This window comes from Agelaius phoeniceus, chromosome 5, assembly GCF_051311805.1.
Source record: "Agelaius phoeniceus isolate bAgePho1 chromosome 5, bAgePho1.hap1, whole genome shotgun sequence".
NCBI lineage: Eukaryota > Metazoa > Chordata > Aves > Passeriformes > Icteridae > Agelaius > Agelaius phoeniceus.
Genome location: NC_135269.1, coordinates 23,478,859 through 23,498,341, shown reverse-complemented (window position 1 = coordinate 23,498,341; position 19,483 = coordinate 23,478,859). Strand labels below are relative to the sequence as shown.

The window sequence follows — 19,483 nt, the reverse complement described above, 5'->3', positions numbered from 1 at the left end:
CAACAGCCAATCGAATAAGGGATCCCAAAGGCGTGGGTGGGATTAAGTGCTGCAACAGAGCCCGCCCTGGTAGGAGGGCATTCTCTCGGACTAGCCAATGAGAAAGAGGAGATTTTTTACTGATAACTGTGTCAACCAATGGAGCAGGGTGGGAGTGCGCCTGCTCCTGCAGTCCGCGGGACCTCCTGTCCCGGCGCGTCGTGCCGCCAGCTCCCGAGGTTCGCAAAGGACCCCGCCGCCCCTACTGCCTAGGGCTCCCTACAGAAAACCCCTACGCCTGCTGGCCATGCGAGCCCACAGTGTTCAGACCGCCGGCGAGGGCCTCCAAGCAGGACGCCAGCGCCAAGGAGGAAACCCCTCTGGCTGAGGGGCTCTGCGGACGGGCAGGTGACCCCTGCAGAGCGGCGGGGAAAGCTGCCTGTCCTGTTCCTCCGCCTAGCCACACGCACGCTTGTGGCACCACCGCCACAGGCGCCAACCAGTGGCACAGAAAGAAGCCGGAGGGGATTTACGTTTGTTTATTCAGAGGCTGCTTTCGCTTCTGTCCCGGCTTGTGTTGCCGCTGACGTCGAGGGGGCGGGGCCGACGTCGGCGCGTGCGGGGGGCGGGGGGGGCGCGCGTGTGTGCGTGCGTGTGCGAGAGTGGCGCGAGCGGGGCCCGGCGCGCGCGTGCGCCGGCGCGGGGCGGCCCCGGGGGCCGAGCGGGCGGTGAGGAGCCGTCGGCGGGACCCGACCGGCCTGGCCTGGCCCGGCCCGGCCCGGCCCGGCGGGGCCCCTCCAACCCTCCCGAGGGCAAGGGCGGGCGCCTCGGCCCAGCGGCGAGCCCCGAAGGGCTGGGTGGGGGTTAAACGGGGGCCTCTCCTGAGCGCGGTGGGCTGCGGGGGTCGCTGGGCCTCGGTCGTGGGAAGCGGCTCCCGTCTGGGTTGCTGTTGCTGTTGTTGTTGTTTTGGTGGTGGTGGTTGTGAGGGCGTAGGGTGGGGAGGGGCGGGGTGGAGAGGTGCGAGGCAGGCCGTGGGGCTGGTCCCGTCTGCCCTACCCTCGCTCCCACGGACTTGGGGCTGCCTCTGGTTGCTAACGGAGACTTCCCTTTGTCGGAGCGCAGGGTGACCTGTGAGGAGTCGCCTTCCCCGCAGCCTGGACTTGGGTTTCTCGTGGCCTAGCAAGAAGTGGTTTCCTTTCCCGAGCTGTTGGCATCTTCCTGCCGGGATTCAGTCGTTCCCAAAGGAATGGAGGAATGCAGCTGATAAGTGCTTAACCACCCTGTGCTCCTATAGGCAGTACCCGGTGCTGGCTTCATCTTCTTCCCTTTGGCACTTTGGGGGTAGGCCTCTCCTGTTACCTGGTCTGGGTACTTTTTTTAGTGGCACTGTTGACCAAAGGAGATGGAAGAAAAGGAACGATGTGATAAATTGCAGCTGGTACTTTGAGACTAAGGAGAATTATATATTTTGACATTTTAATTTTTTTTTTTTTCTGTGGAGGGGAGGGAAATACTACATTTTATGGGGTATGGGAGGAGGGAGGTTGCAGATCTTCATGTGGTTTTTAAAACCAGCTGTCAGAGGCAATTACTGAGTAAACTGAAGCACAAGAGGAGGATTCGTAAGCTGGAAGCACCTCAAAAAGCCCACAAAAGAAAGGGGCAGTGGGCTGCTGTTGTGACTGTGGGGGCAGAAACTTCAGCCTCCTTCATTTTTCACCACCTACTCCCCATCCACCCATCGAGAAAATGAGTTGTGTGCCATGGAAAGGTGACAAGACAAAATCGGAATCGCCAGAGCCATCCCAGCAACTGCCACAGCACATTTACCATGAAAAGCAACGCAGGGAGCTGTGTGCCCTCCATGCCCTCAACAATGTCTTCCAGGACAGCAACGCCTTCACTAGGGAAACCCTGCAGGAGATTTTCCAGAGGTAGGATGCTCTCTGTACTGGCATTAGCTTCCCCTTGTCCTCAGCTGATTGGAGGGATTTTTGGGTGTTGTCTGGGGGGAAGTAGAAAGAAAAGGAGGGATTCAGACTGTGCCACTGCTTTGAACTGAATGTATCTTGGTTTTTTAACCCCAGCCTTTTTTTTTTTTTTTGCCCCTCCATGCAGAAATGCTTTCTCATTTTACTTGTTTCTTAACCTGTTCTGGCTGCCAGCTTTGGGTTCGAGGGTTTTATTGTAGGTGCTGTTGTGGTTGGAGTGTTATCTTCCTCTCTACTCACCTTAATGCCTCTTCTACCTGTCTTCCATATTTTTGCCCCTCACTTGGGTACATAAGTTACCTAGATTTAATAATGGATTTGGGGGTTGCCTTGGGGGAATGAAGGTAGCAGAAATTACTTACTGACTTAGTACTGCAACGTTTGTAAGTTTTTTAGAAATTAGGAGTTTTGCCAAATGAGCGATTCTTATTCAAGAGGTTCAGAGAAGTTCTTCAAATATTATGGGCTTTTTTTTCCATGCAGCTAGACTCTCTGTACTCTCTCAAACTGGCTTTAATTTCAGTAGCTGGATGCCTGTTTCCTGTGGCATTGCTAAATGTTTCCCAGGAACTTCAGATAATTAATAAAGTAGGTTTGAGTTTTACAGGGATGAATATAAATGATTAACGTGGCCTGTGCAATAGCTCATATTTTGCTCAGTGTTTATTTTATGGTGTTTTGATGCTTTATGGAAATTCTCCTGTGTGAGCCTTTATGAGTTCTGGTGACCCACTGCTGATGAATCTAAGTGATGATAAAGGAAATGATGGAAAGGGGCTCTCCTCTGATAGGCAACCTGCAGATGTTGTAGACATGGTGTAAGTTTTGGTTGAATACCTGTTACCAGCAGCTGCCAGCATCTTGTGTTTGTGACAAGCGGGAGATCGCACATCACGGCAGCACGTGCTGTGGGATGAGGCAGTCATGGTACCCTGTGCTGATGACAGGGAGCTGTGGGCCTGTTGCAGCTCTCCTGAAAACTGGCAATTTTATGAAACTGGTGCTTGACTCATCAAACTCATTCCTGTCTTTGGCAGAGAATGTGGTGAAGGACAATAACAAGTATCGAATTGAAATGCTATTTATTGTAGTGTTGCAGATAAAACTCCTGCTGGTGGAGTGGAGCTGGCCCATGGCAGGCTCAAGGCACTCTTTGTCCAGCGTAAACACACTGTGGTTTTGTTCCAGAGCAGCAATTGTCAGAATCTTAATCACAGCTGGATTGCTCTTGGCCTGAAGCAAACAAAGGCAGTTCATGTGGTAGAAGGAGTGTGATGATCTAATTAGTTGGTTTTCATTGCATTTGGTGAGACAGAATTAGTGTGCAGCATGAAACCTCTCAGAAAAAGACTGGATATTAATCTTGTTGGACCTCTTTCCCTAGAAGGTAGAGTTTGTCTTTTATTCCAACCTGGAGTTGTTCCATCCTAATATTCAGATCAAGATACACAGATTGATTCAGCTCCATGGTAGTATGGAAATACACATGGATATTCCTCTTGGAAATGGATGAGCTATAAGTTATACAAAAGAATTGCCACTGCCTTTCTGTTTCTGTTGGGTGGTTACTTGTGTGTAGCTCTTTGACTTGCCTTGAAGAAGTGTGAATTTAGTTGCCCTTTTTATGTCAGTTGTCTTTTCCTGTGTCTACTCACATTCTATGTATTGATAAAGGATGGATGAATATTTTTAATAACCTGCAAAAATGTTGAGGTCTGATTTTTAAACCTGGTGTTGATAAGGTAACAAAATCACAAATAAACTTAAGCTCTCTAGCTTTTACCACATTCCTTGGAGAATGATTGAACCACATTGCTTAATCATTAGCTTCCCTTTTGCTGCATCCTATTGTGTAAGGCCAGGGTAGTCTGATGATTATCATCTCGAGCATGTGCTGAAACTTGGTCTGGACACCCCCTCTGATTGTGTAGTCTTTCCCTCTTCTTTCCTCTAAAACAAGAAATACATTTTTGATGTTCCTCTGGCTTTTGTTGCAGGAAGTATGATTGCATGTTCCAAGTGTTGCATGGAGATACAAACAAAATCTCTTCGCTTCACTGGAGTCTGCATATTGGGACCTGATTAGGAAAGACAGCTGCAGGAATCTTGGAGCCCCTTGTGTTAAGACAACATGTTGATGAAAGTTTCTGATAGAAAGATCAGGAGGATTATTTACCTGGATTTCTGTCCAGCTTTGTCAGTCTTCCTCAGCTCAGTGGCTAGATAAAAAATATCAAAACAACAGTTTAATTCCTTTACTGGTCAGAATCCTTCAGCTGATGATTGTGGACCCTCCTTGGGTATATGTGGGTCAAGATGTTGAGGTGGTTTTTGGGCCAAGTTTGCTCACACATGCCAGTTTCTTGTTGCCCATGCTGGTCACCTCATCACATTTCTGGGGCTCTGGAAGTTATGTGAAGGAACAAAGATAAATGTGTTCTTTCAGCTCTTGAATAAACTTGTCTGGAAAGTGGAGCTGTAAGAGGGTGCTTCTGCAGCCCAAAGGGCTCTCTGGATTGTAAGGTTTTCTTTGCTTGTGGGGATTAGGAGAGTTGGTAGGTTGAAGCAATGATCTTGATTTAGGCATAGCCAAGTGATCTTGCTTTATAGAGATGCTGGAAGAGCTGTGACAAGCTGCAGGTTCTATCTCTGTGATTAGTAAAATACACCCTAAAATACGCCCCATGGTGGATATTAACAGCTTTTCCTCTTAGCATGGTATTGTGGACTCCTCTCCCTTCTGTAGTGAACACGCTTCCCAGACAGTTCTGCTGCAGACTGCTCCACTGCAGAAAAACTTCCAGCTGAAAAAAAACAAAACAAAACAAAGGCTGCCTATCTCTAGCCTCTCCAGCCTTGGTTGCTCTGAAACTTTCTACTCAGTCCACTGCTTTCTTGTAAAATGCCTTATGCTGTCAGGGTGTCACTGAAAACTGGGAAGTGAACTCTCCACAGCTGGATAAGTAAGAAAGCTGAGATTACTTCATTCAGCATGCACGGGGATCGCTCCACCTAATGTGTGCACCCAGCAGTCTACTAGTCATATAATCAGACCAGGTTATATGCATGAAACCAGTATATATGCACTGCATTTCTATTACAGGTGCATTATATTTCCTGAATACATGCATATATGTTAATTGTTTCCATGGATTTATTTGGATATCAGTAGAGGTCTTTTGAGAGTCTTTGGTGGTCATTTGGGAACATCCCATTCCCCAAAGTTTACATTTATGGTTCTGGATCTTCTAATGAATCTTTTCACCTTGAGACTATCTCAAGTATGTTGTCAGGTCATGATGCACTTCTCTTATCATTCTTTGCCCTGGCATTCTATCTTTGTTCTCAAAACTAAGACATCTGCTAGTACATCCTAGTGGCTGATATAGGTAAATAAGGAAGCACTAGCTGATACAAGACTGTTAGTCACAGATGTAGGGAGTTAACATAAAACCACATTAATCTCTGGAATTTGTACAAGGTACTGTATGGTACAAAACTAAGCATTAATCACAGATGGGGATTAAACACTATCGTGCTAAAGTTAAAAATAATTTTCCACATCTTCCACCACTGCTGCATGGACACCTTTTTAAAGAAATATAATTTGTTGGGTAAGAAGGGCAGGAATGAAGAAGGGCTGAAGGATTTCCAGTGATGAAATATGCCTGCAGAATATTCAGTGTGGTAAAGGCTGATCAAAATATGTGCAGAAATATTAGAATTTTTGAGGATACAGTTGACAGGAGGAGGAGGCAGGTAAAATACAGATGTTTGGATGATAGGAAATCTGAACTTTGCACTAGCAGAATTAATAGAGTCCTTATCAATAGAAAGGTCAACCCATCACAACAGAACTCATCTGAGGCTTGACTTTCTTTGGATTGGTGTTATGTGACGTTGTTGTTCTCTGCTCCCAGTTTCCCCGTGCTTGCTTTTCCTGCTGTCATCTTCATAATAGTACATCCTGTTGTTTTCCCTCCTTACAAAATTTCTTAGGCAGAGGGGGGAAACGTAAAACCATAAAAGTGGCTAACAGGCTTTTTTGCCACATCTCCATGTTGTGTCTCACATCCATTATCTGAACTTGTGCAAAAGCTGTTATGTATTTTTGGCATGTAACCTCATAGCAGCCCACAGCTTCCTCACAAGAGGAGGTGGAGGGGCAGGCATTGATCTCCCCTCTCTGGTGACCAGTAACAGGACCTGAAGGAATTGCATGAGGCACTGTCAGAGGAGGTTTATTTTGGATATTAGGAAAAGGTTCTTCACCCAGAGGGTAGTTGGGCACTGGAACAAGCTCCCCGGGGAAGTGGTCACAGCACCAAGCCTGACAGAGTTGAAGAGGAGTTAGGACTGAATGAATGCTGTCAAGCACATGGTGTGATCCTTGGGGCTGTCCTGTCTGGGACCAGGAGTGAACTCCATGTGGATCCTTTCCAACTCAGGATATTCTGCAATTGTATGAACGTGATGGACTGTGGTTCTGCATTTTTAGATGCTGTAGTAATGCAAGTGATGTCTAAGCAGACTTACAGGTTGAAGCTGAAGAGATTTGTTTGCATCAGGATTATCTGTTTAGTTATCTACAGCAACAGATATTTTTTTACCATCTAGCAACCACACCAGCTTTGGAAAGCTCCCAACCCCAAGTATCTTCACAGCTTTGTGTCTGAATACTTCTTTCATTTTCCAGTGGAGGAGGAGGAAGAACAACCTTTCCTGCAGCCAACCTCCCATGCCTCTTTTTCTCATCCAGTCTTCAAGACTGCTGTTGACTCTTGGACTCTTGAAATTGTAATAGCCGCTGTCCTGAATAGCAAACTGGTATTTACTCTGACTGTAAATTGAGGAAAAATCATAATTGAAGCATCCTTCAGAAGTACCAGTTCAAGGGGTCAGGGAGAGAGAGCTTTGTGATTTCTTTTGCATCAAAGGCAGGATTTTTGGAGGCTTTGTACATCAAAGTTATTCTTAATGCATCACTTAGTTTCCTCAGCCCATTTGATGAGGGATAAGGGGGGCACGGAATAGTTTGTGTTTAAACACAAGACCCCTGGAAATGGACTTCAAGTTATATATCAGGTTGTGGAATACAGGTTCAACAAACATCTGCTAAGCAGTCTCCCCATCTGTTTGCAGGCTGTCTCCCAACACCATGGTGACCCCCCACAAGAAGAGCATGCTGGGGAATGGGAACTATGATGTGAACGTGATTATGGCAGCACTGCAGACCAAAGGCTACGAGGCGGTTTGGTGGGATAAGCGCAGGTACTGAGAAGCTGTGTCATTCTGGAGGTGGCTGCTCTTTGTGAAACTTGAGAAAGAGATTGAAGTGAAAGCACCAGAACATAATCTGGTTGATGTTGTGCACTCTTTCAGGGATGTTAACGCCATTGCCCTGTCTAACGTGATGGGCTTCATCATGAATCTGCCCTCCAGCCTTTGCTGGGGCCCCTTGAAGCTCCCCCTCAAGCGACAGCACTGGATCTGTGTCCGGGAGGTGGGAGGCACCTACTACAACCTCGATTCCAAGCTCAAGGTGCCCGAGTGGATTGGAGGTGAAAGTGAGCTCAGGTAGGATTTCCTCTAATCCGTCCCTGTTGGAGGTAAGAAGTCTGTCCTTAAACAGTTGGTGATTGAAACGTGTATGGCTGACTTTCAATTGTAAAAATTTGAGTAATAAGGTTCTTCTGCCTCCACTTGGATTTATGCCCCGTTTGTGTAAAGCCAGGGAAATGCTTTTGGCAATGGTGTCTCTATCAGCTCAGGAGAGCTTGACTTGGCCTCTTATGTGTCTGGCTCTGTCTGTGGCAAAGGTAGAGGCCTTCTCTGGTATTAGTGGGGGACGCCTGCAACACGATGTGCTGTGCCCTGCTCCCTCCTTGAACATGACAGTATCAGCATTCTTTGCCTATTTAGTAACAATCTGCATGTCTCCAGCAAAAGGCTTTCCAGACTAAAAGTGCAGCCTTATCCCTGAGAGCACTAAGAGTTGTTTGTTAGGAATCACTTTTCCTATGTAAGCATACGCTGCCCTTCTGGTTTGGCTCCCCTTCCCTCTTCAATCTTAACACAAGAAGGTCATTGTAAATGCTTTGTAAAATTTCACCTGCTCTTGATTGCTGTTTAGCTTCCATTCCATCATGCCATAAATCCTACTAGCAGCTTTGCTTCCTTGACTAGTCTTGTTCTGAGATAGGGACTGGGGATTGCACATGTGCAGTGTTTGCAGAGCCAGCCGTGCCACTGAAGTTTTGGTAAATTTCCGGGGTAAAGTAAGTCTTGCGAAACTACTGTGCAGAGGTTCTGGTGGATTTTATCCTAGGTGTATTGTTCTTCAGCAATAAATTAGGGCTTTCTTTTCTGGAAGTTTTGGAAATCTGGACCAAAAGATATTGGAGGAAATGTTGATTTTTCATATTTATTGGCAGTAATCCAAGTTTGGTATTAGAAAAAGCTTATGTGCAGAAAAGGGCTAAAAAAACATGTCAAATGACCAAGTGGTACACTGCTGCTAAGGACATCTGTGTGATGGGGTGTTCTATTTTTAGAATAAAAAGATTTTTTTTTCTGCCAGATTTGTTGGAATTATTTAATGTTAAGATGGGATTCTTGATCTTGAAAATATGAAGAAACTAAATTTGGTTTTAATTCTGTTTTTCTTGCCTTGGAAAGTAATAAAGTGGCATCTATATACACTCATCTCTGCTGAAGTTAAGATAATATTTAATTGTTGTTGTAGATGATGAAGTTCTACATTCAGTAGCACTTGTTTCTATTTCTCTTTATTATAGGAAATTTTTGAAACACCAGCTGAGAGGAAAGAACTGTGAACTCCTATTGGTGGTGCCAGAGGAGGTGGAAGCACATCAGACCTGGAGAGCTGACGTGTGACCCAGGCCAGCTCTGTCCTCCCACTACAGTTCTTCCCCTTTACCAAACTCCTGATGTCCTAAAACCTGCATAATGGGTGCCCCGACTCTCTTCGTCTGGAATTTCCTTTGTTAGGCTCTTCTCTTCCTTCCTTGGTGCAATAGGGCAACGGCAGAGGACATTGGGGTGGTGGGTGGGGAAGAACTGAGGGCAGAGCAGAGGAAACTGGAAGCCAATCACTTTAATTGCAAGATGGATGAGCTGCAGTGCCCTCCGGCCAGCTGGAAGGCATTGCACTCTTGAAAAACTGGGCTGGGGAGAAAGAATGCCTGGAAACCCCGGGCTTCCATTTCCCCACGTGGTTCAAGGCTGTGTGTGGTGGGACACTGCTCCCTTCAGGGCTTGTCAGGAAGGAGCAGGGACTGAGCACGCTGCCACCTCTTTACAGTTCTCTCCCTCCAAAACAAATTGTTGTGAAGACATTTGCAATTCCTAAGGGTCTCTCAGGACACTCAGAACACTAGGAATGGTACGGTGCTCAGCACGACCCTCTGCTTCTTAGGGCTGGTTTGTGCCAGGAATTAAGAAACAGTAATAAAACCAGAGTCATCTTCCAAGAAATTCTTTGGGTAGCTAGAGGATTCTTCCCCAGGGTCTCCAAGGATTTATGTATGTGGTGAGTGGTTGTTTGGCAGTATGTGTCTGGCTAAGGTGACATGGAAACAGCAAGCACAGGATGACTGAGGAGTATCAGGTTTCTGGACTGGAGAGAGGCCACAGTCTGCTTGGGTTTCTTTGTGCTATGGTGGGGTTTTTTTACTATTTTTTAACAGTTATTTTGGTTTTCTGCATGGTCACCCAGTAGTTTAGGGGCTCCTTGGAGAGAGGAATAAAGCTGAAGAGGTTTTCAAAGAAATTAATTCCCTTTTATTTTCCACTCTCCAGAAGTCCAGCCCACAGTCACAGATGTAATGTGAAATGAAAGAGATCAAGTTATAAAATAAAAATGGGCTGAGGAGGGAAGCCTTTATAGCAGTCAGTTTTGCTCTTTTATTGCTACCATCTGCTGGTCTGGGAGCTGCAGAGGGTCCACCAGAACTTCCAGGCATTGGAGACACCCTGGCTTGGTAGTTGAACCAACCTCTCCTTTAGCATTGGCCAACAAACATTCCATTAATGGGTGAATTGCTTTTTTCTGCCTTCCATGGGGAAGAGAAACTAGACACGGAGACACTAAGAGGAATCTCCACCAGCTGTTTCCCAATCACCCAGGAGAGCTGTAGCTCAGCCATGCCTTCCATGGCAGGAGGCGGAAATGCTGAATCTGGAACTCACTTTGTTGTGTTTAGCACTTCCTGGCTGAGCTGCTGGTTGCTTCCATCTTTACATGTCTTGGTTGAACAGCAACCTCTGGGACTGATGGAGCTCAAAGGATCCTGTTCCACCATGCAGGAAACTCTCATTACTGATGTTTGAGCTGGTGAAAGGAGGGATTGTAATGACCTTTTCTCAGTTATTTCTCTCTTCAGAGCTCTGCAAATGCATGAGCAGGTGCTCGAACCTCAGAGACCACCAAAGTGGCACCGTCCCAACAGAGAACAGAGGCCACATGACGACAGGACGATGGTGTTTGCTGACCCCTGGACATCTGGCAAGCACTTTTGCAGTCCTTTGAGCACAGCCTCCCACAGTCAAGGGCAAATGGCTCTTACATTTTAAAAAGTCCTATTTCGTAACACATTCCAATGACCAATACCAGCTGGCAGAGTTTTTAAACACTTTCCAGGCAGGATGTTCAGCCTGCAGGCATTCTGCTCCTGACTTGAAGCCATTTCTTCAAGAGGGGAAAATATAAATCTCAACAGCAACATTTTCTATGCTGATTGAAGTTGCACTTTGGAGAAAAACCCTGTTTGCATGGAAACTGCAAGCCAATGGATCAGTGCACAATATGCAAAGATGTTTTAAAATACTTTGGGGCTGCTTTCCTCTCCTTGTATGTCAGCTGCTTTCCCGGGGGAGAAACAGTGTGATCCAGCTGCTCAGGTAAAGGGAAAGTGTGTGATCACATCCCTGTGGGAGGTGAGGCTGCCCGGGGGTGGGTGAGCTGGTTCAGTCCCACTGCTCGGGAGCGGGGAAGCCCCTCTTTGTTTTCTTGCTTGTTTGGTTTTGTTAGAGCCTTGTCTTGGGTTTGTTTACAGAGATGTATTTTGTTTAACCAAATATTAAAAATGGGAAAAAAAAGTTTCCATATAAATGTCCTATCACTTCTGTATGTTCAATTGAATTGTTCTGTAACAAAGTATGTAAAGGATAAATAAATTTTTTTCTTTCGTTATAAAACCACCACGTTTCTGTGCATTAAGAAACTTGAACACTGGACACTGGTGCTGAGGTAGGATCACCTCCCAGAATTCCCTTAAGCCAAACATGGCTTCCCCACCCATCTGAAGGTGACAAGGCCACATTGGTCCCTTCCACACTGCCAGGCTGTGCATGAAATGGAGAAATCCCTACCCAGAAATCCCCCAGCAGCTCTGAAAGAACTGAGCCTCCCTCAAGGACATCTATTAAAACCACACTGCTCAGGTTGGATTTATTTAATATTCCATACAAAAAAATACGCAGCTGATGTCTGTTCTACTTTATGAGGCAGAGAATCTGCGTGGATGTGATCGTCTCAAACCTGGCCTGCTGCTCCCTCGGTTCTCACACACACACAGCTGCAGTGAAAGTGTTTCTGCAGATGCATCTTCCCAAAGAGTATTTTCCATGGGGTATTGATTGCCACCGGCACCCCTCCTTCCTCTGCTGGGAAAGTCACGCTTCCTGCCACCACTGTCCTTCAGCTCCAAATCAGGCAGGAAAGCACTTGTTGTGTCTGCCTGCTGCATTCAAAGCCTGACCTGTGCCCCAGGGTGTTTTGTGGGGGCAAGAAGCTGGCAGAGGAGCTCCCCCGGTCCAAGTCTGTAACTGGTTATGGCATAGTGATTGAATAAAAGGAAATACTCATGATTTCTAAAGGAGAGGGGGATGCAGACAGGAGCCATCATCAGGTCCATAGGGGGGCTTCCCTCCCTCGTTATGAACAGGTCAATGTCCCAAAGGATAACCGAAAATAAAAAGAAAAAATGCCCTGGCCCAACAAATCAACAGTTCAATATATCATAATCGCAAGGTCTTCCCACTTGATATGAATCCAACTCAGCTTCCGCAAATTAGATTTTTCCAGACAGCGGAGGCAGGGCCCCTGGCATTCCCCCTGAGAGCCCTGTGTTGGGTCCGAGGAGGATCTGGAAAGAAAACCATTCATTGAGGGGTTTCAAGGACACAAGATGTCTTGCCATGCTGTCCCCCCCTCCCACAACTATTGGTGGCACTTTGCAGCACCAGCCCCATGCCTGCTGCAACAACCAAGGTCAGTGCCCAACCACTGCCCCTACTGCAGCCCCTCCCAGCAAATTTTAGCTGGTAAAAGCCAGGTTGGGCTCCAGGCATTGCCACCACTGGGAATCAGCAGGATTGTCCAATTAGAACACCCAGTCGGGGAATCTGGTGGGATGAGTGAGGCCACAGCATACAACAGAGTGCACCCTTCTGCCCCAGCACCCCCAGCACTGCTCACAGCAGGAGGTGCAGGCACTCCCGGCCAACTCTGCAGGGCCAGGACAGACGGCTGGGCCTTCCTGCCTCACCTGTCGCTGCTGCAGCTGCTGCTGTTGCTCCATCTGCAGTTTTTCGGTTTCAAAGACGACAGGAAGAACCAGAATCATGAAGGAGGTGGTCCCAATCCACAGAGCTGCCCTAGAGAATCTACCAAGGATGAAGAACCCTAGGAATCAGTTCTTATTGGCACAATCCCGCGTTTCCCTTCCGTGCCTCAAACATAAGCCTGCCTCCAAATCCAACCCCGAGCTGCGGGGTGTCCCCTTATCCCCGCCCTTCCCAAGCCGCCCATAAACAAAACCCGTGATTCTGCCGCTCCCCGCAGGCCCCGCACTGCGCTACCAGAGGCCAAAGCCGCAGCGAAAGCCGGCAGAGCCGCCCGCGCCCCCGCTCTGCCCGCCGAGCCCGCTCCGAGGGGCTCCGGCCCGGCCCGCCGCCCCCTCACCTGTACATCTTCTGCGCTACCGTCAGCGACAGGTCGAACGTAGCCCCGGCCGCCGACCGGACGCTCTCGGGGAACATCTCCGTGAGTCCCCACAGCCGCTCCGCCAGCGTCTCGTCCAGCTGCGGGCGGCACCAACCATGTCAGGCCCCGCCGCACGGCCCTGCGCGCTCCGCGGGGTCACCGCGCCCGCCCGGCCTTCCCCGCCGCCTGCCCCGATACCTCCTCGTCGTCCTCCTCCTCCTCGTCGAGCTCGTCCTCCAGCTCCTCGGCCTTGCCCGCGCCGCCCTTGGGCAGCAGCTCCTCCGGGGACAGGGACGCCGCGGCCGCCATCGCCACCAGACAGGACGGAAGGAGCGGCGGCCAGAGCGCCACCGGAAGCGCGGCCGCCCTCCCACCACCCAGCCCGGGCCAGGCAGCGGCCCCTGGCGGCCCGGAGGAGCAGCGGCCGCCCCCCGCCCCGGCCCCCGCAGCACAGCGCGACGTGTTACAAACACCCTCAGAAACGGGTTTTAATTGCAAGGTTTTATAACAAATATGCAAAACTCTTGAGAACGGGCAACTCCAGCATCCTGCTCGCCCAAGGCAGATGGTGAGGTTTGTACAAGCACCCACGGGCTCCCCGCGGTGGGGGAGAGGCAGAGGTCTCCCCTCTTCGGTGACCAGAGAAGGCGAGCAGGAGCCCTCTCGGAAATAGATCTGCCCGACCATCGGCTGTCCGGCTGCCTCAGAGAGGAGGGTACCTGTGCTGGGCTGCGCTGAGCAAACGTAGCAAGGTAAAGTGCTCTGAGGAAAATCGTGTTAATTAACAGCGCTGTGGTGCCAAACCAGCCATTAGCAGTACCCACAGCACCACACAGCACTGGAGGCATCTCGGCACTCGTGGTCCCGTGAAACAAAGTACCTCACACAGTACCATCATGGCTGGGAGGCCCGAGCCAGCCCCAGCATCCCGTGGGCCAAGACCCAGAACCAGCTGGCCATCTCTTGTTCACTTCTTCCTCCGGCTGTGCTGCTTCAGCTCCTCCAGCTCCTTCTCCATGAGGTGGGACTCGGCAGTGGTCTCAGAGAGCTGGAACGCACAGCAAACAACAACAGGAGGGAGTTAAAAGCTGGTGAGGCTTTTCCAACTTCACTGTACAAACAAGATTTACAGCCACAAGCCAGGTCCTGCAGGAGGTAATTTGTTCCTGTTGAGCAAGGGGGAAGCTGCCATGTCATGTTTCACTGAGATCGTCTGGAAAACCTGAAGAGCACATAGTGCTTCTGCTGAGTGCTCCAGCCACAAAAGCCATTTTCCAGTTTTAAAACACATGAAGAGTAAGGAAATAAAATATTTGTTTAGAGTGACATAGAGGCTAAATCACTTATTAACTGCGAATAGATGTGTGTTCTATTTCCCTGAATGTCTCTCCAGATTTTAAGCATGAAAGCTGTGATCTCTGGTTAAGGCCGAATTTCGGTTTATTTACTGGAAATTCTTTCATTCACAGTTTTACACATAGGATAGATGTCTCGCCCCTCATGACAGCAGATGGAAGCTTTAATCTTCCGTGACCAGAAACAGTGGCTGTAACTCAGTTTCATAGTTAGGGAAGAGAACAGAGTGGCAAGAAAAATGCCACATTCTGTGCAGAAAGGGAAACAGGAGACAGCAGGGACTTCTGTCTTCTCAGTCACAGTGTTCACAACAAGCTCTGATGTGGGGGGAACCTTCCCCTCTTTCCACAGAGGGGATCAGGCTTTATTCCCACAGTCACTTTGCCGTTACACCCATGTTGCACAACAGGGTAAAGCAGAAAGTGGGGTGCACTGAGAGCAGCCTTCTTCAGGGAACCCAGCACCCTTTGCCCAGGCATCCCCACTGCTATGGGCAGGCAGGAACTGGGCAAAGGCTCACCATGTCCAGCAGAATGTCCACTTTCAGCCGAAGTAGGTTGTTTTCTTCCTCGAGCTGCTGGTTTCGTTTGCGCAAGCGCTGCAGTTCCCTGCGATCCCCCAGGAAGCCTCCTGATTCTTGGAGGAAAGAAGGAGATCAAAATACAGATTGTCAGCCAACCATGGCTATTTCAGACCAGACAAGCTGGGCTGTACTCTACCTGAAACCCAGTGGCCATTTTCGAACTTCAGGCTCTGGCCAGCAAGGTTCATTGTGGGGGTGCCGTATTCCAGGCCCAGCTCAACCTCACGGGTGGATCTATCCAGCTGCAGGGAGAAGATCACACTCAAGAGTTTCACAGAATGCCAGAGCCACCCCCTGATCTCCCATTTCTTAGTGACTGGCATTCCAGTGGAAGATGCTGGTCCAAATGGCCCCTGGAACCTTTGGGCATGTACTACTTTGGTCATGTACTGGTGCAGTAAAGGACTGGTTCCTCTCACTGCCATCCCTGCACTTTCTCCCACCTACACACTCATCTCCCTGCACTTGGAGACCACAGGTGAGAATTTTTCAGTGACACAGTTCTGGGCTGCAGGTGTGGTGATGATGATTCTTCCCTGAGCTATTCCATTTCTAGCTTCATGTACAGTCACAGTGATCAGGAATGGTGCTGCACTGCAGGAAGAAAGCAGCATAGTTGGAATAATAGAATATATTGACGTGGAAAGAACCCACAAGGATCATTGAGTCCAACTCCTAGCCCTGCAGAGAACTGTCCACAAGAGCTGCACTGTGTGCCTGAGAGTATTGTTCAAATACTTCCTGAACTGTCAGGCTTGGTGCTGTGACCACTGCCCTAGGAAGTCTATTCCAGAGCCCAACCATCTCTGGGTGAAGAACTTTTTCCTGCCCCAGAAGCACCTGGGAGCCCTTGTAAGGGTTATGGCACTGACAGCAGGAGCCACCCACCCCTGGCACCAAGACATGGCTCCTGCAGCAAACCGCAGGTGCGGGGACTCACCAGGTGCAGGTTGGACAGCGAGGCCCATTTCCTGGGGGGGGTCTTCTTCGGGCTGAAGGAGTTCCCAAAGAGAGGCATTGCACGCTGCTGGCCAGGCCTATGGCGGGCTCCTGAAGGAGCGGGAGAGACACAACAGCTCTGAGGCTGTGGGCCGAGAGCAGTGATGTTCTCCCCAGGCATGTTCTCCCCAGGCAGAACCCCTCATTCTCTCCAGTGAGCTTCTCCCCAGGCAGAGCCCCCAGCTCTCAGGGCAAGACAGCGATTTGGGGGGCTCCGGGCCGCCACCCCGCCACTGCCACCCGGCAGCACCGGCCCTCCACGGCCACGTCCCTCGCACCTCCACCGCCACGTGACCGAGCCGGGCGGGGGGCGGAGGACGACGGTGCGCGGTGCCCCCCCCCCCGCCCGGCCCTCCCCGCCCCCGGCCGGTACCCCCAGTACCGCGCGGCCCGGCACCTCGGGGGGGGCACGGGCCGTACCACCCCAGGGGCACGCCGAACAGCTGGAAGGGGAGCCCCGCGGGGCGCTATTCCCCGCACGGGCCACCACCGGGATGCTCCTTTGTTCTGTTTTCCCTCCCGGCATCTCACTGGCGAAAGCAGCGGGCTCGGCAAGAGCGGAGCCGATGAAGAATGCCCCCCAGCCCCCATCCCCCCCGCGCCGCAGTGGTAGGGTCAGCCCCGCGGTGCGGGAGCGGTTGGGCCGGGCTATTCCATCGAGCTTCGCCTTAATTCCGGGGGGGGGGGGGAGGGGGGCACCTCTCCTTCGGGCCGCGCCCGCTCCCGGCGCTCGCGTCCGCCGCCGGTGGGATCCGCCGCGTGTCCCGGGAGCGGTTTGCGGCCGCCGCGTTGCCGTGGCGATGGGATCCGCGGCTCCGCTCCGCCTCCCGTGCTGGAGGCAGACGGGGGCGGAGTGCCGGGCAGCGGGCTCGGGGGTCGGCCCTGCTCACGGGCTGCGTCAAACTAGTGCTGTGCTGACGGCGGTTTCCTTAACACCTTCCCTAAAACGCTCGAATCGCCTGAAAGAGCTGTTAAAAATGTTTTTGATGGGGATTGTTTGTTTATTCATTCAGCTAAATAACTAAACGCCATTAGGCAGAGAACCCTCCCTTGCTTGGGAGCGTTGGAGAAGAAGTGGAGGAGGTCTGGCGTCCTGGACTGCACGGGTTTAGGGGATGACGGATGGGGAGCTGGACAGTGCAGAATGGTACAGAATCACAGAAATCACAGAATCAGTTCGGTTGGAAAAGATCTCCGAGATCATCAAGTCCTGTCTTTGGCCAAACACCACAACCATGTGAACATGACCGTGACACTAAGTGCCAGTACTCCAGGAAAAAAAAATTATCTAACAGACTTTCATTCCCAGGGTGCTTAATTGGCACCCTGCCTTAAGTGAACCAGAAAATTGCTCACTTGGAATGAGAATTGGAAAAATAGCACAGTTAAATCCGGTGACTTGAGAGAAGAAAAATTTCTGGTGCTGCTGTATCCTTTGGTAGTCCTGCTAACCAATATCTGGTTCTTGCAGGACACATACTATAAAAACAGTTGCTTTCAGACCCAGTATAGCAGAGTCTGTGCACTGGAAAGCTGTGATTTTTGCAATAAGAGAAGTAATTATAATGGGGTGTGGGGGGAAGTCAACACCCTTAAAAGTAGAATAAAAACTCACTGTTCAGAGCAAGGCCTTTGTGAAGTAGCTGTGGCTTCTATCACCATTTAATACCCACACGTGTGTGCATATATTGGGTAAGAAAGATGAAAGGAAGGTCCAGATAAATGAAGGCAAGAACTTTGGAAGAAAAGCTGAGAGCATGTAGAATTACAATTTTGAAATGAGAACACAAAGGCAGCTCACCTGGGTGCTTATAAGAGCCAAAGACCATACAGGAGAGTGAGGGACTGAGCTCAGTTTGGTTGGGGTGGTTTTTTCAGTAATGTTCACCTTCCTAGAACAAACCTGTATGTTTCAGCACAGCTGTTGCTTGAGGTCTCCTTGTGCTCAGCAGGATGAGTGTTGTAGAAATACACTGTAATTATTATAAAACTACACTGTCTCATGCATTTGGGCGTCACAGAGTGATTCTCTTACTGCCTCTTTCTGTGGAGCAGAGACTTGGAAAAAGCCAGGCAGCTCATCCCCACTGCCTTGGCATGGGAGGTGAATGTTTCCTCTTGTGCCTGGTTGCTGTGCCCACAGTGAATAATCCCTGTGTGAATGGTCTCAGAGTTGGTAGTTGATTTCTGCTGTGATCTGCTTCAGGAATCTTTCTTTTTCTGCATGGTTTGACAAAATTTCATTTCTCACCAGAACTCCATTTCCTTGAAAAATGCTACAGAATTTCCTCACTACACCAACCTCCCAGAGTATTTTGGCAGCAGCTTTTCGTCATTGTTTCTCCACCTACATCAGGTAGATACCAAGACAAGAACTGGCTGTTGCTGTTTCTAGCATTGTCTCTCAGTATATTGCAAATACATACATACATACATATTTATATATAGTTTGACATACAATTTTCAGCTATGTTAAGAGCATTATGGTGCAGTAGTTGCATGCATCTGTTCCTGTCACTCTGTGGGGAAAAGAACACCTAGCACACACTCTTTCTCCAGGACAATACCTACAGAGATCACTTAGGAACTGCAAAAGCCTGTTAAATGGTGAAGAACCTGTATGTCAGAGTCATTGTGTAAGGAAGCTGCCTATGTTCGCAGGAGGACATCTTTGAGAACACTGGTGGAAGGCTGAGAGATTGACAGGATGGAGATAGGGCTGTAGCACATGGCAGTGTGGAAATTTTGGAATAGATCCAAGCTGTTCTTGGTAGCCTAATTTGGAGCATCTTCTTCAGCTTTTTTGGCTCAAAAGTGATAGAGAATCTATAGCTTAGGCGTTCTCAGAGCTGCCTTTAACTCCATAGTGTGTCACTTGCTTTTTCTAATATATGCTGCAGGATTATTATTGTTCTCTGTTATATCAATAATTACAGGGAAACCCCATTGACTGGTGAATTCAGTAGACTTACTCTAGGCTTACTCTGAGTATTTATTTTAGTTACTGTATTGAAAGTTGCTACATTGCCTGGTTGTTACAGATAGGTAAGGCTTTATAAAGCCTTACCTATCCTGAATTAAAAACCTGTAAACTAAAACTTTTTTTGCATATTGAAATTAATTCCCTACCCAATTAAATTTTTCTGCAGTAATTCTTGTTGCCTCAATGCTGTGCAGTTAAAGATGTCCCATCTTTTAGAATCCTAAATACCTCACCTATATTTTGTTGTCAAAGCCGACACTTCTTTTTCTCTCTCTGTTTCTTTATTTCATTATAGCTAAATCAGGAGATAAAAGAACAACCATTTCACTGCTTTGTTAAGAAACGTGCTCTCCTCCCGCTTGACTGTCTCAGATTCCACCACCAGGAGGCCCTCATTCCAGTGCTTATAGCTAGGCAATGAAAACAAGCAGAGTGAAGTGGAGAAACCCATCCTCACAAAAATAATCTGAAATTAATGCTTATCCTATAAATTGAGATTTTCAGAGTATTGTGCAAGCATCTATTAATTAATTATTGCAAGCATCCTAATATCCAACTATTATGGATGCTGTGGCTTTCGGAGA

General features: G+C 48.9%; 3 protein-coding genes across 6 annotated transcripts; 1 reads left to right on the top strand and 2 right to left on the bottom strand.

Annotated features, from left to right (window-relative positions):
- The first annotated feature begins 171 nt into the window (after positions 1-171).
- Positions 172-11,192, top strand: JOSD1 (Josephin domain containing 1). 4 transcript variants are annotated; one of them, XM_054632382.2, is made up of 5 exons: positions 172-387; positions 1,102-1,913; positions 7,113-7,241; positions 7,353-7,547; positions 8,768-11,192. In XM_054632382.2, exons 2-5 carry the CDS (start codon positions 1,729-1,731, stop codon positions 8,865-8,867), a joined length of 609 nt encoding a protein of 202 aa, XP_054488357.1. In that variant the 5' UTR covers positions 172-387; positions 1,102-1,728; the 3' UTR covers positions 8,868-11,192. The 4 variants fall into 4 exon arrangements, with proteins under 4 accessions (XP_054488357.1, XP_077034688.1, XP_077034687.1 ...); XM_077178573.1 differs by lacking the exon at positions 172-387 and adding an exon at positions 615-707; XM_077178572.1 differs by lacking the exon at positions 172-387 and adding an exon at positions 657-836.
- Positions 11,193-11,412: 220 nt separating this feature from the next.
- TOMM22 (translocase of outer mitochondrial membrane 22) lies at positions 11,413-13,362 on the bottom strand. The gene is made up of 4 exons (XM_054632386.2): positions 13,177-13,362; positions 12,958-13,076; positions 12,542-12,659; positions 11,413-12,139 (listed from the first exon to the last, which is right to left on the bottom strand). The coding sequence occupies exons 1-4, from the start codon at positions 13,285-13,287 to the stop codon at positions 12,065-12,067; spliced, it is 423 nt and encodes a 140-aa protein (XP_054488361.1). The 5' UTR covers positions 13,288-13,362; the 3' UTR covers positions 11,413-12,064.
- Positions 13,363-13,460: 98 nt separating this feature from the next.
- On the bottom strand, positions 13,461-16,773 carry CBY1 (chibby 1, beta catenin antagonist). Its single transcript, XM_054632131.2, has 5 exons — positions 16,616-16,773; positions 15,858-15,967; positions 15,054-15,159; positions 14,855-14,970; positions 13,461-14,026 (listed from the first exon to the last, which is right to left on the bottom strand). Exons 2-5 carry the CDS (start codon positions 15,933-15,935, stop codon positions 13,946-13,948), a joined length of 381 nt encoding a protein of 126 aa, XP_054488106.1. The 5' UTR covers positions 15,936-15,967; positions 16,616-16,773; the 3' UTR covers positions 13,461-13,945.
- Between the last annotated feature and the right edge of the window lie 2,710 nt (positions 16,774-19,483).

Bases quoted from the DNA above. Each gene is read 5' to 3' on its own strand.
- CBY1 (XM_054632131.2), bottom strand. From the start codon at position 15,935: ATGCCTCTCTTTGGGAACTCCTTCAGCCCGAAGAAGACCCCCCCCAGG. The intron at 15,160-15,857 runs GTGAGTCCCCGC...TTCTCCCTGCAG, and splicing joins CGCTGTCCAACCTGCACCTG to CTGGATAGATCCACCCGTGA. The intron at 14,971-15,053 runs GTAGAGTACAGC...CTTTCCTCCAAG, and splicing joins AAATGGCCACTGGGTTTCAG to AATCAGGAGGCTTCCTGGGG.
- JOSD1 (XM_054632382.2), top strand. From the start codon at position 1,729: ATGAGTTGTGTGCCATGGAAAGGTGACAAGACAAAATCGGAATCGCCA. The intron at 7,242-7,352 runs GTACTGAGAAGC...GCACTCTTTCAG, and splicing joins GTTTGGTGGGATAAGCGCAG to GGATGTTAACGCCATTGCCC. The intron at 7,548-8,767 runs GTAGGATTTCCT...TCTTTATTATAG, and splicing joins GGAGGTGAAAGTGAGCTCAG to GAAATTTTTGAAACACCAGC.
- TOMM22 (XM_054632386.2), bottom strand. From the start codon at position 13,287: ATGGCGGCCGCGGCGTCCCTGTCCCCGGAGGAGCTGCTGCCCAAGGGC. The intron at 12,660-12,957 runs GTGAGGGGGCGG...CATCCTTGGTAG, and splicing joins GTAGCGCAGAAGATGTACAG to ATTCTCTAGGGCAGCTCTGT. The intron at 12,140-12,541 runs GTGAGGCAGGAA...TTTTCTTTCCAG, and splicing joins AGCAGCTGCAGCAGCGACAG to ATCCTCCTCGGACCCAACAC.